At 40.8% G+C, this 14840-nt stretch overlaps 1 protein-coding gene across 4 annotated transcripts in view; it reads right to left on the bottom strand.

The window, feature by feature from the left end:
* Positions 1-14840, bottom strand: part of MAP3K13 (mitogen-activated protein kinase kinase kinase 13) — a 408282-nt gene that overhangs the window by 99443 nt on the left and 293999 nt on the right. For all 4 annotated transcript variants that reach the window (XM_085648731.1, XM_085648730.1, XM_085648732.1 and 1 more), the window contains 2 exons: positions 7914-8022; positions 7166-7275 (listed from right to left, as the gene is read on the bottom strand). In XM_085648731.1, the coding sequence (XP_085504857.1) occupies positions 7166-7275; positions 7914-8022 (219 nt within the window). The remainder of the gene's footprint in view (positions 1-7165; positions 7276-7913; positions 8023-14840) is intronic.

The raw sequence follows: 14840 nt of genomic DNA, 5'->3' as shown, positions 1-14840 counted from the left end.
GGTGTCAAAGACAAGCCCAGAAAATTTGGAGTGGGACTAATTGCGGAGCCAGGTCAGATTTGGGTGACACCGTAAGTGTGCCATCTCTATCTTGATGCCCCTTGCATCTTCTCGCTAGTCTTCAAGTAGTGGGAAGGAGTGGAGTCCTACTTAGCCTTCTTGCTCTTCTGTCTAGACTTCAACTCACTGGAAAACTTTGAAAAGGAAATGCAGCCTCATCAAGACTAGGACGGCGGCCTCGCCTATGACTCGTAGCAAGTGCGGGATCTGTGCTATGACTGCGACCTCCTATGTTTGACGAGGTAGAGCTTCGTCTCTCACTTCCAAATCGCCTCTGGGTGAATAGAGGCACACTTGCTGCACAACTTAGATTCGTGGCCGGAGCCTTGAACCACAAATAATTTTTGCTCAGATCTGTGAAAGATATCTAATTCCTACAGTGTTGGCAAGCCTTGAATCCTGTTGTTTTCAATGTGACATTGTTCCCCAGAACACTGATGTAGCAATTTGGAAGTTGCCTTTGGACTGCCAAAGTTGGAATTGGAGCTCCATATCCACTTTGATGGGCGCAGAGGGAAAGGGACAGACATCGGCACACAGGTGCTAATATGCAGCTCCACTCGGTCATGTCTGGGTACAAAGTATTTGAAGACAACGGCAATAACTGGAGCGCAGAAGCACTGCTACAAAAATCTGCGGATCCAGTTTGGTGCATGGGGCTATTCTTAAAGTTCTTAAGGCGATAAATCAGTGGTTAGACAAATTCATCATAAAATAACAGTAGTTCGATTTTGATTTCACCAACAAGCAGTAGAATAAGCAAAACGCTCCACTATTATTAACAAAGCAAACAAGTAAATGGCTGAGACGGATGACCATGTTGTGCAGAGTACACTACTAGATCAGATATCAGTGAGTTATTTAGCAAATCTTGTAGCAGCATCTAAAGGTATGAGGCAAGATTCTTTGATTGACAAGTTATATGTCTTGTTGAAAATGCTAATTTATTCCGCTAAGAGTGTAAAGTAGAGAGTGGGAGAGCAGGTAGTTATCACAACCATGGAAGGTGGAATTGATTCATGCAGAAATTTCCATCTCAAGAATCTAATCGAGTTTGTGTTGAAAGATAGGGCTGCCAAATGCAAGTAAATCCAGGTATTGCTCACCATCTCATGCACTTAATTAAGTAAAAGTAATGATAAGTCCCATATTAAATGCAAACATTAAAAATATATTTATTGTTGAAAGTCCATCTTACTAAGTGCTACTGGTCATGTTAAAAATGAAAAGGTGTTTGATGGTAACTAACCACATGTAAACCTTTCACTCACCTACATGGGCTTTGGCAAAGTCCGATCATTTTAAAATCCACTGGTGAAGTGCAACTCCATACAACTAGCAAAATGCACTTTGGGAGATAGAGTCCTTTCATAGGACATTGAGCAGTTCAATAATACATACATATTCAATACAGCTATAACACAATTGCACAGGTTTAAATGTACCAGTGCGGTTTATAAAACACATAATTGTCCCACATAGCATTTTTTTAAACAAACTGAATGCTTCAATTGAATACATCACATTGTGAGTTGAATTGAGCACACTGTGGACGGAAACGTAAGTTAGGAGGCAAGCCATTCAAAACAATTAGAGAAGATAAGTCAATCTGTTGTGGGGAAACAGAAGGATGAGGTCCGTAAACTTCATTCGGAGTGAGTGTCCTTTAAAAAAAATTATATTCCAACCAGTCTGATGGAAAGTGTAGTGGATATCAGAGTAGGCAAATGTTAATCTACTATTCTTCTAGTACAAAGTTGCTGTTTCAGTACTACACGCCATCCCAAAACGATATGGACAGAGAGAGAAGGAATTACAATATAGTGAACTAAGGGCCAAAAACAGAGAGTAGGGGAAAGAAGCAGATGGTTTTATCCAAGCACTTTTAGTTTAGTGCTTGTGCACTCTGCAACTCCATAGAATGGGTGAGGGGGGTCAGATCATCAAAGGCAGGATTTGTGGTTGAATTAAGGTGAAATCCCTGCACAGAAGCCAAAATGTGGAAAACAGAAGAGCATGTCACTTACCTGAAACGTTTGTTGTCTGTCAAGGGTAGTTCTATTAAATTCATAAACATTGAATTGTCTCACACATGTGTGGAAACTCAAAACACTTTTAAAAGTGGAGAGAAGAGAACTCCAACAAAGCAACAAGCCTATGAATGTTTACGAACTTAAAAAAATAAACTATCATTCAAAACCCAATATAAACTTAAAATGGGGTTAAATGAAAACTTACAGCAGCTATGCTGATCAGAAATATTTCATCCTCTACCCTTTTCAAAACGGAGGAAAATGAACAGGATCAGTTCTTATAGGCATACAGTCTAGCACGGAGAAATATTGCAAGGCTGCAATTAAATACCCAAAATCCCAGCATGCCACCCTGTGACAGTAAGTTCATTCGTTTTTTTTTCTGGCTCTGTGAAATGGATCCCAGAATAAGGGCTCTGCGCTTTAACCTCTACCTAATAAAGTGCTTTTCAATTACATATTTTATGCATCAATCAATGTTTTTGGGTTTTTAAATCTTTTTTGTGTCGGGTAAATTGGGTGTAATCTCAATGTTTGGCTTTGGCGTCTCTCGTGTTGCCTATACTTAGGGATTTCATTATTGTGCTTTGTTAGAATAAAGTTCTAAAAAGTGTTACTGGATCCATTATATGGGAGGGACAATTTGGTGCCTCTGAATATTAAAGAAGATCTCTTGACATCAATAAGAGAGACGGGTTTTGCAGTCTTAAAAGGACAAGGAGCACAAACGTTTTTAAAAGTTGAATACCTATGAAAGCTAACTTGAACCCACTAATGACTACCATAAAAAAAGATCTTACCAATTCTGGATGGGGAGACTAGCAATAATAAAAATTAATATCTTACTCACACGTTTTTTACCTACTTCAGACACCACCAATTCTAATCCCTAGGGAGGAAATAAAACAGCTGCAGACTCCAGTTGAAGAATGCCTTTTGGCAGATACTAGAGCGAAGGAATATAGAAAATAATGATAAACCCCTCGTGTCAGCCTACAAATGACTACAGCACAACAGCACAATGAAGAAAACAGATAAAAAAAATGAGTCTGCATGGATGGCGCTGTGCCTGGATGTATGCTGTAGGACCTCCTTTGGTTACCTAAGATGTCTAAACTCAAGAGTATCTGTGTGTGTGATTTAACAAACCTGATGAAGCTAACATGGGTTATAATAGTGACTTAGTTGCACCTAGCAACTTTTCCGTCCCCAAAACTTCACGAGAATCAAGGATTTACACCACAGTGTGAGGGCAAATATTTCAGAACTGGAGGGAAGCAGACTGTCTCATTATAAAAGATATGTTCCATAAAGAGGAAATGAAGCCTTTCATCCAATGCAAAAAGGAGTATCAGATCTGTGGGTCGGGAGAACGGCGTTACTACCAGTTGCTTTCCTGTGTAATGCAACCACACACCAAGAAGGAAGCACTTGGCTCCTTAACACTTTGAGTCATTCATGTTGCAGTGTTCCCTCAAATATGGTCATTTCAAATATATATACATTACTGAAAGGAGGAGAGAAAGGTCAGAGGTGGCATATCGGATGACTTGGAACCATGCATTTGGAAGGGATATAGGGGCAAGGGGGTGGATCATCCTATGGGTCGACATTCCCTGGATGCACAGAAATATCCACCACAAAGAACAGTACTACAAGCATATGTTCCACTGGTACCTGACACTGCAGAGACTATGGTCTATATATCCACAGATCTCAGATAAATGCTGGAGATACTGGAATACCCTACAAAAACCACATAAGACATGGTTACACTGGGGCTAAGAGATAAAAAGATAAAGGCATTGAATAAAAGGGAAAGAATTCTCCTAAACCATCTCAAGCTGGCGCACGGCAGTTAATAGCAATACACTGGAAGAAGACAGAGGCGTCAACAGTACCCAAATAGTACCGCACATTGTGGAATACATTGGCCATTAAGAATATGTCCTGTGATTTCAATGGCAAGAGTGCACGCTTTCAAATAATTTGGGAACCCTTGTAAGTCATTTAATGAAAACAGACAATACATTGATGAGATCAGAACACTTACAGACTCCAGGCTTACACTATTCTTAAAGAGGCAACACTAGACTGCCAGAGTAGATATAGAGAAAGTGGCCTAAGCAATGAGTGGGCTAGCAATGCTGACAGAGGTTAGTGAGCGGCCGAGGGAAGTAAGTATTACTTGGTATATTGTGTTTTTTCTTTGCTTTTGTTGTATAATGCATGGGGTAAAATGGGTGCAGTAATTAGGACACTTTGTTATTCTCAAGAGCTGGCGCAAGTAGGATTGTCTGTATTGGATGGTATTCTATTCAATTCTGTAAAGCACTTACAGAGCGCATAGCATCACATCGCTGAAAGTGCAGCACAAACTCATTAAGGAGATTTAAAAGGATCCATTCTGGAAGAGCCAGGTCTTTAGTAGTATCCGGAAAGGAAGAATTTTTGGGCTTATCGCAGAGAGTGGGGGAGGCTGTTCCACAATTTAGCCACATATTTAGCACTTCTGGCGAAATGTGCTTTGGAGGATAGCAAAGTTCTCCCGAGAGATGAGGTAGAGGTCTGAAGCTGGGACGATCAGCTCTGGAAGCCACCTTGGCAGCTAGTGAAGGGAACACAAAGCTGAATGTGCCCTCTAAGGAAACCATCAGGAGGAAAAAGCGACAAGGCAGAAAATACCTCCTGAATTCAGCAGTACAACAACAGCAGGCTGGGATCTAAGTAGTTAAAAAAAGGAAACCAGAAATTCAGGTGCTTTGCGACTCTCCCGACAATCCCTTGAAAAGCTTTTAAATAGCAACAAAAGCCCCGGAAGAAATCATATATCAAGATAAAGTAAAACCCTTCATCCTAGATTGGGAGCGTTCCATAGGGAGACACTGAACAGCAGCCATGATAGATTGGGAAAGATTTCAAAAAGCCCCACCTCATCATTGCAGTGTTAGTACATACCAATCAGGGAGCATGGTCAACGCCCCTTGGAATGTAGACCCCAGTATCCCTCCCAGGCAAGACAGCATTCTAGAGGACCCCCCAGCAGAGCCAGCATTCACATATAAGTGTAGGCACGGCCACCCACCACGCCCAAACCCTAATGCCAGCAAAACTAAAATAAAAACTTTTTGATGATGAAAGATGAATAACCTAAACTCATCAAAAATGGAAGGAAATGACACATATTCTTACAAATACAGTATTGTGTAACTTTTCATAATGTTATGAATGAACAGATCAATAAACTCCTTTCTCTAACTCCAAAAGTCTCCTTTACATTATGTCTGATAACAATAGCTGCTGTTTTACAATAAAAACAGCAAGGTTATGAAAGTAATGATTGAATTAATCTCAGCCACTGGCAATTACTAAGGGTCACATTGCAGACCATCGTTTTTCCACTCACTGCGCCACTCTAGACAGAGACCTACCTTATGAGAATCAGTCTTGGTCCTGCTCTAAGTGACACATGGTCCTGTGCTCACAGTACCACTGGAACAAAGCTGCCACTACAGAAGAGGACTATCTATGGCGAAACCAGAGAGGAAGATAAATACATTACACTGTTCACCCTCAACAGGGTGGACTGTTTTATGTCATTTCTTTGAAAGCTGCTACTTTATGGAGCCGTCTGAAGAAGATATCAATCGACTGAGCCGAAGGGGGATCAGCCACCAGAAATCTGACAGTCTGCCCAGCTCTAAATGAGCTCCGATAGTTCAGCAGACTGGGTACTCTGTGAATCTCTGATAGACTCCTCCCATCTCTAAATCAGGCCCGAGTACAGTTTGACAATGGATTATCATGTAGAGAACATCACCTTGCTAATTCCTAAATTCCTTTGATCAGACGTATAATCTGAGTTAGATTGAGAAAAATAGGTACACAGTAAGTGTTATGCAAGTCTTATATTAGCATGCCCAAATAAGTGTAGCTCATGGATGGAGGTAGCAGTAGAGATGTAAATGTAGAGGTATGACACAGAAGATGGTATGGTACCATTATGAAAATGAAATAGACTCCCAATTCCTTCCAAACAACAGTGGATGTGTCTCAGGATCCGTAAGGGAACTCACAATGCTTATAGTGATCTCTCCGTGACTTCTTCAGCTCATTTCTACACATTTACTCTCTTTTACTAGTTTCTGGCATCTGAAAATATGCTACTGTTATCAGAAATGCTGATCACTGGTGCCTTGAGAAGATTGTGGAGAATGCATGTGCATAATCCAGTGGTTACTTCATTATAACGTTGTTGTCAATTACTCAGTGAAAAAATATTTTGGGAAAACGAAAGGTATGTTTATCTGACCATAAAGAATAGTGTGAGGGGCTTCCAATTAATTTTACAATCTTAGACTGATCTATAACTGATTCGAAAGCTTAGAGACTTTGATACATTGAATTATTTAAACCAATAATTAACTTTGCTTGTCAGCCAAAGCAAAAAATATTCCCTTTCTAAACAAAATGCTGAGAATTTGCAATGGTCACATGTGATCAAATGTGGCTGCCAGTATCTAAAAAAATACTAGAACGCATGAGCATATCATCTCAACCTTAAAGTTCACGGACCTACTACCAAACAAATTCAGAATTTATGTTAGGGTCTTTTACATTGTATTTAAGGTCGAAAAGAATGCTGGCCAGTCTACCTCAAATGATCTTGTCCGTTGTGTTCCAAGCAGTGCATGTCACAATACAACATTTTTAAGACTCGATCAACCTTCAACAGATTAGACAAAGCTATCTCGTAGTGATCATATTTTTTCAGATGCTGCTAACTAACCATGGAATACTACTCACATAATTAGAACTTTTCTTAACAAAAAGCAATAAACATTTCATAGCACACATAAATGAGATCACTCATTGAACTCTTTTGTATTTGTATGCTGTACACTCACTATTTTGCTTTAGAACTTTTATAAATGTTTTGCTTTCATGGTGTTCATCAACGTATACCCTCAGAGTGATGGAATGGTCTAGCCTTTGGCAATCTATTCCTAATTAAAACACACAGTAATTATGTTTAATAGGAGAGAATGGTGTGAAAAAAAAGGTTACAGTACCTCAGTTCTTCTCTTCTACGCTTGATCAGTTCTTCATCTAAACGATGTATGCAGGTGCCTTCACTCTTAATTTTTTCAAAGTGCTTTTTAACTTCTTCTCGCCATTCAGCCTTCGGAAAAAATAGTTAACATTTAAGGTGTTAAAATAATTCATAGACCAGTATTTACATGTACATTTTATAGCATAACTCCTTCTGCCCCCTTATTGCCACGAATATTGGTGTAGAGCACAACATATCAGGAAACAGGGCATTGGATTAGCCGGAGAATTTATAGCAACATAAAAAAACACTTTATGATAATTTTTGGCCTACAATATCATCACTATAATCAACGTTATTTATGTTACATTTTGGCAGTAAAGCCAATTCAGAGAAAGTATCCAAACTACCTTGTCAATATCTCCACACCAATTCCACTTTTTCCATTCCCCAGTACTTTATAAAATTCTTTGAATAAAAACAAACTTTGATAGTGAACCTGAGATTTGTAAAATAACTATTGATTACTTCCATGTTAAAATTTCGAAATCATCAGAATCTGTACCCTCTGGTGAATGTAAGTAATTGAGCATGGAAAATTGATATTGGGTGTAAATGTCACAGTAAGAATAATGATTTAGTTGTGCAAGTCAAATTGATGTTAAAATGATGGTTTGAAAGTGCTGTTTGATGGTGGAGTCTAAATTAGTTCTTATTTCCTTAGTTACACTACTCTGATCAGAGTTTTTGAAATAACCATTGTTTACCTGAGTTTTGAAGTAGGTCTCTTGCGGTGTACCGAGAACATCAGCAGAAGCAATGTCAAGGTGCATGAGGATCTGTCTGAAGGATGGACGATTCCGTGGTTTACTCTGCCTGCAAAAAACATATGAAGAGAAGCGATTTTCCAGATTATTTAATGACTTGCAAAGCACAATTATCAAGATCTGGAAAAAATAAATGAGTAGTATTGTGACTGATTAGAGAACATGCAATAAAATGCATAAATAATTAGCTTCTTTTTATTGATGTTTTTACTATTTTTACTATTAGAACGCATACAGTCCCATGTACTGAACAATATAGTGGATCCAGACAGGTGCAGTATACAGCAATTTACCTAGATTATTTGTGTTTATTTTGTACCATATTAGATTAAAAAAACCGAAACATGGTGTTTACTAACAAAATAAATAAACAATAGCAACTATTAAACATATAGCTACAGTCACTTTGGCCAATGAACAATAATCATCATATAATATTTATTTCGATCACTTAAAATCATAAAAGACATTTGCAAATAGAAACACTCAACCCAGCCAATTGAGGGTGACAAACATGATTGGACATAAAATATGTAAAAAAACATACATTATTCTGTTAAAAAAATACTAAAATTCATATTTGTTAAAAAAAGACATAAAACTATTTTCAATAAGGGTCCGTACTACTAATTAGTTTAAAACCTAAGAAAGTACAATCATCAATAAGCATAATTATTCAGGATAAGTAAATGGCAAATATATACAAATTCATACAGCCATATATATTAGGTCGAGATATATAAAAGGGAAAGAGATCTCCAGCATGTTACAGAGAACAACCCACCATCTATGCCATAGGGTGCTGGCAACAATATTAACCTGTCCATTCCTATATATTTTATCTTCTTGTACAGCCGTTGTTTTAGATGGGCTCATTAACCTTTAACATTTTTTCACGAATTAGCCACATTCAACTTAGGAATTTAGCAACTGCTATTACACACAGTACTTCTGTATTGGTTAATAAAATTTTCATGGCAATAGCGCTACTCCTAACACCCATATTTCTACATAGTGGTTGCAGACATTTTCTCCGTGGTGCCCGATACACTGGGCAAACAAATAAAATATGCGGATACGTCTCCTCACCCTCTAAACATAGCTTGCACATACAGTCATTTTCTATATGTCATTTACATGTGAATGCATTTACAGGTAACAAACCTGCCCGGAATTGGAAATATACGCGTCTGTCCCTAGGTTTGGTTATAGTATCCCAAAAATGCTCACAGAGAGGTCGGGGTTTAAACTCTAAAAATGTACCTGTCAGGGAAGTGGACTCTGGGGTAAGTAGACTGTTCCTCTCCACCATGGTCCAATATAGACCTTTCAATTCTTTTTTGAGGGGAATTGTTGACCCTCTGGGTCATCCCACAGGTGTCGAACTCCCGTTGTTTTAATACTTTGCAACCACTTAATTTTACATGAAGTATCGGCCGCCCATATGCCTTTTAAGGCGGAGGTGTAATTCAATAAATCGGGGTAGTCCATAATCTGCGCCAATAGGCAATTGGACGAAATTTGGCGACCTCAGCCAGTCTACTGCAACCTAGGTCTAAAAAAATCGGCTGCAAAGGGGTACTTGATGGTAAACCAATTGCATTTCGCACAAATTTGTTCTGCACCAAAGCTAGTGGCTTCAGATCATCGAAAGCCCATAGCTCCGCACCATAAATTACAGAGGTAATGACCTTAGTATTGTAAATCTTAAGTAGTGGATAAATGGGTTGGGTCATTGACGACTTGTGTTCCTTCAACAGTGCAACAGCGAGGTGCCCGTGCTTTAAGGCCATGGTTTCTATCTGGGATTTCCAGCTAAGTTTATTCCCTATTGTAATCCCCAGATAATTAAAAACCTCTGTTTGATCTAGGTGTACTCCGTTTAATGACACAGTTTCTTTAATAGCCCGGTGCTTGTGAATGACCATAAACTTGGTTTTACTAGCATTTATCTCCAACCCACGTTCACTGCAGAATCCCTCGAACCTATTCAAGGCCCTCTGCAGACCACTCTGGGTTTTAGAGATAATGAGAGTATTATCTGCAAACATAAGTATAGGTGTTCTTACACCTGCAAGGGATGGTGCATCAGTCGGGAACGTAGAAAAATAAGCTACAACTCCGTTAATAAACAATGAGAATAATGTTGGCGCCAAAACACACCCCTGCCGAACCCCTTTGGATACAGGGAATTGGTTGGTCACATTGCCCTGAGTACTCCAATGTACTTGTGCATAGTTCTCTGTGTACATGCGTATCACAACAGATAGTAATTCTGCAGGCATACCTAGATCCTTACAAACCCTCCAGAGTTTATTTTGAGTCACCAAATCAAAGGCGGATTTTAGATCCACAAAGGCGGCATAAATAGTACCACCAGCCAGCACAACACGCCAATATATTAAAACAAACCTGTTAACCTGATCTACCATGCTTACATTGGTGCGAAATCCTGCCTGCAATGGAGACAATATATCCTTATCAACAATCCAGTCTAATATTCTATTGAGTACCATTCTAGCTGTAATTTTTTGGATGGCATCTATGAGACTGATTGGTCGATAATTGCCTGGGCAGGAACAATCGCCTTTTTTATATATCGGTAAAATCTTGGCTCCCTTCCAGGAAGTGGGGATCGGTGCACCACTAGAAATTGCGTTCGCTAGTATAAGTATATACTCTAGCCAAAGTACCCTGTCATTTTGAAACAAGGTGGCCAGTATGTCATCAGGGCCAGGAGCTCTACCACTGGCGACCAAACCCAGTGCTGTTTCTACTTCTCCAGTTGCAAATTGTAATACAGTGGCACAGGTCGGTGCAGTGTAGACATTCTCGTTCTCACCCTCTGCCCCTAGGGCAAATTGTGATGCATAATGACAGACCCACGCCTCTGGTACTACATGGTTATGGGGCACAGGTGCTTGTCCCCCTCTCCCCCATTTTACCTGTTGCCAAAAGGACTGTTGGTTCCTCCCTTTGTTTGCCTCATAAAGGTCCGCCCATTTCTGCTCATCCCAGTCCTTTTTTGCTCGAAACATTACTGATTTATATTTCTTCCGGGCAAGCTTAACTAGACCACAATCGTTTTGTTTAATTGCAACTGCCAATGATTTATAGGCTGCCCTACAGTTCTTATTATACCAGTTGGCATCTTTACTCTTCTGTTTATTCATGCCACTAACTGGTTTTAGGAAAAAGGTTCTAATATTACAAAATAGTTCTTCATGCAGAACCGTAATTCTATCATTGAGCTCTGGCTTTGTGGTAATAGCCCGTAGCTCTCCCAGTGTTGCTGAAACTGCAGCCCTTATACCTATAAGTGTTTTCTCATTACTCACTATCTTGTCCCATTTTAGCCTTCTCATGTTATTACATAGCTGAACCTCTCTAGTAGAGCATAACTAGACCGGGATTGGTGGTTGGGCTATACCCATGGTTTCCATCTTTAATAAAAGGGGATTATGGGCACTTTCAGCTCTCTCCAGAATCTCCATATCATTAATTAAATACCAATATTCCAAATTGATAAGTATATAGTCAGTTCGGCTTGAGCTTACACTATTATTAAATGTATTGGCTCCCTGTTTGTCAGAGGGTGAGCGGCCATTTACAGCTCTAAGCCCCCTCTCCATACACAATGCTTTCATTTGAAGAGCTGCCTCCGTCCATCGTTTTATAGGCGGCAGCTCTAAAGTGGGAACACTCCATAACATGTCTTCCTCCTCAGTCAGTTTAAAATCTTCATTATCAAGGGGTTCAAAGGTAGTATTAAAATCACCTGCAATGATTAGTTTTAAGACACCGGTCAATCCCCCCACGTAGTCCTCTAAAATGTCAACTGTGTTAGACTGCCTGCCACCACTAAGTCCCCGTGCGTAAACATTAACAACAATTAGAACATTGGAATGTGGAGCACTCCATTGTAGCCAATGGAGTGCTCCGTGCTTCTACGGGCCGGTAAAGGCCTGCAGAGCAACATTCCAATGTTTTACAAAAGCCTCTCGCAGCTCGAGGGGATTTAAATCTCCTCGAGCTTCGAGAAGCCTTTGTTTAATTTGTTAGAACATTCTGCCCTCTAGTGGCAGAATGTTCTAATAGCCTTATAGCCCTTCGTAGCTATACCGCTATTAAAGTCCCGCTGCTTTTGTTAAAGTCCCTAGCCTTCGGCTCGGGCCCTTAACGCTGCAGCGGGCCTTTAATAGCCGGTATAGCCCGCTACAGCGGGCTATAAGGCTATATTAGAACATTGGAATGTTGGTAGCTCCATTGAAAACAATGGAGTGCTCCGGGCTTATAATGGCTGGTATAAGCCCGGAGCTCCAACATTCCAATATTTCTTTGTTCACAGCTCTGGCTGTGAACAAAGGCTACAGGGAGCCTGAGGGGAATTCAATCCCCTCACGCTCCCTGAAGGCTTTGTTTTATTTGTTAGAACATTCTGCGCTCTAGAGGAAGAATGTTCTAATAGCCTTATAGCCCTTCGTAGCAGGGCTATACTAGCGTTTAAAGTCCCGTTGCCTTGTTAAAGTCCCTCGCCTTCGGCTCGGGCCTTTAACGCTGCAGCGAGCCTTTAATAGCCGTATAGCCCGCTACGGCGGGCTATAAGGCTATATTATGCATATGTGGGAATTGGCCTTTAGACAAATGGTCATAATATCTGGGCTGTCAATTGTGGACGTACATATACTAAAGGGCAAATTCTGCTTGACCCATATGGTTAGACCCCCCGACGGTCTGCCCTTTTGGCCTTGCATTGCTGGTTTATAAAAATGTAGGTATCCTAACCGATGTATTGGTTTGGTAGAGCATGTCTCCTGAAATACACAAATCTCGTTCTGCTCAATTAATTCCTGCCAGTCCCTGGACTCTATCTTAGACTGTAGCCGGGCAATATTCCAGGACATATAGGATAATAATGCAGGTGTAGTCCAGTTCATCGATTCTATGGCACCAGTCTGCTCACAGAGTTGATCGTTCCTTTTTTCCTTATTCGATTTTGCAATATGGGACATGGCTATCCCATTATTACTCACGGGAGTAGAATGCACAGGGAGAATTAGTCAATCACAATGGTCTAAGTCGCTAAGGGGAGCAAACCTGTTCTCCATTGTTACTCCCATGTATCGAAAATTACCCAATGTGTCATGCTTTGCGGCACTACCCCTAGCAAGGGCACCCATTCTGCCAACTTCAGGATTCAATACATATGATGGTTTAAAAAAGAATGCATAAGGCAGTACTCTAATTTGGGTGCCACCACCTGTGGTCCAACCCAGGGAATCTACAAGAAATCTAGGTATAAAGCGGTTATTAAAGTTTAAGTCCACGCAATCTCCCGCCAGTGTTTTTGACCTGGTTCCAACCACTCTACTCTTCTAGCCATTGTTGGCTAGCGTGCGAGTCCCCCCGAATATCTCCTGTATTTACTTGATGGGTCAGCCAGAGCAAAGACTTATCCAGCAATTGGACAGTGGATTCTGTCTGATCCTCTCTCAATGGAGGGACATTTCCTAATATCAATACAAGCGGGGATGATGCCTCAGGGAGGATTAACGGATGATACGCATTCTGAGGTCGTCTTAGAACTCCCCCACTATGCATAGCATCGGCCCTCTTCTGCCCCACATGCGATGGTAGTCCAGTACTTAATCCCTCTCCTGATGTATTAGCTGTTGGATTTGTCCGAGAATTGGGTTTTGGGTTTACATTCCCACCCTGTTTCCCCTTATTTGCCCCTGCAACAGAATTATATGCACCTGGACTAGAACCCACTATAATGGATTGCTCCCTTGTGGGTCCACTTGTCGCGCATATCACTAAGGTATCAGAATCTTCAACTACTACAGGGTCTACACATTTACAGCAACATTTACTAGCATTAGGCGATAATCTATTTAACCTTTCAATTTGCGACAATTTCTCCTCAATTAACAATAGTTTACCAAGTAAGGCGTTTAATAATACTGTAACCAGTGTCTCAAGCCTTTTCCATTGATCGGAGTCACAATCAGGGACCAACAGGGTATATGTACTCTTGTTAAGCATAGGCTGTAGTATTGAACCTTGTACGGATTCCTCAGCCAATAAAACAGAGGTTTGCGGTTTGGAGGTCTGATGCTTCAATTTTGGCTTTGGCTTCTGTTTACACTTTTGCAAGGCACCTCCCCTACTCCTTTTGGTCGGCGGTTTGTCATTAGCTACTATAGTCGGCCTTTCCAGACCCCCCCCCCCACGTAGATTTTTTAGATCTGGTTGAGACCACATCAACTCCCGAATCGGATTCTGTTGATGGCGCAATGGGAGCAATAGCTGCAGAGGGCTCTAGGGACATAACCATCAGCAGTGGCACTTCTAGCGCAGTTACTTGGGTAGCACTAATAGATTCTCCTGTATTAGCAGAGTCACAGCCTGCTAACACTGGTATCTGCTCTCCCATTGTCCCAGCCGTGATCGGTCTCCCTGGATTAGTGTGCAAATGGTTGTCATTTACTCGAGGGGGTACAGGGGATTTGGCCAAGCTTAAACGACCCATTGAAGAGCGCTTCTGTGTAACAAAGGTATCCAGGGAGAGTCTCTTTTCGGTCAGCTGGATTTCATGGTTCAAGACTGTCTCGGCCCTAGTTAAAAATGCATCTAGAGTCCCCACGATGCCCACCCCTGACGATGCACATGTCTCCTTCCTTTTAACCATACTTTTCCAAGGTATTAAACAACCACTGCTAAACCAGGGTAATAAACACAATTACAATTGCTATTCATGTAAATACCGTAAATGTCACGATACCCTGAAGATCCAAACCAAGAGCCCGGGCCCAGCCCAGCCTCCTCCGGACTCTGACGGGCTAAGACGGGCCCGTCTTGGCCTGG

The sequence above is a fragment of the Triturus cristatus genome, chromosome 3_2 (genome assembly GCF_964204655.1).
Source record: "Triturus cristatus chromosome 3_2, aTriCri1.1, whole genome shotgun sequence".
Classification (NCBI taxonomy): Eukaryota; Metazoa; Chordata; class Amphibia; order Caudata; family Salamandridae; genus Triturus; species Triturus cristatus.
Note: the sequence above shows the minus strand (reverse complement) of the source record. Positions and strands in the feature narration are given on the sequence as shown.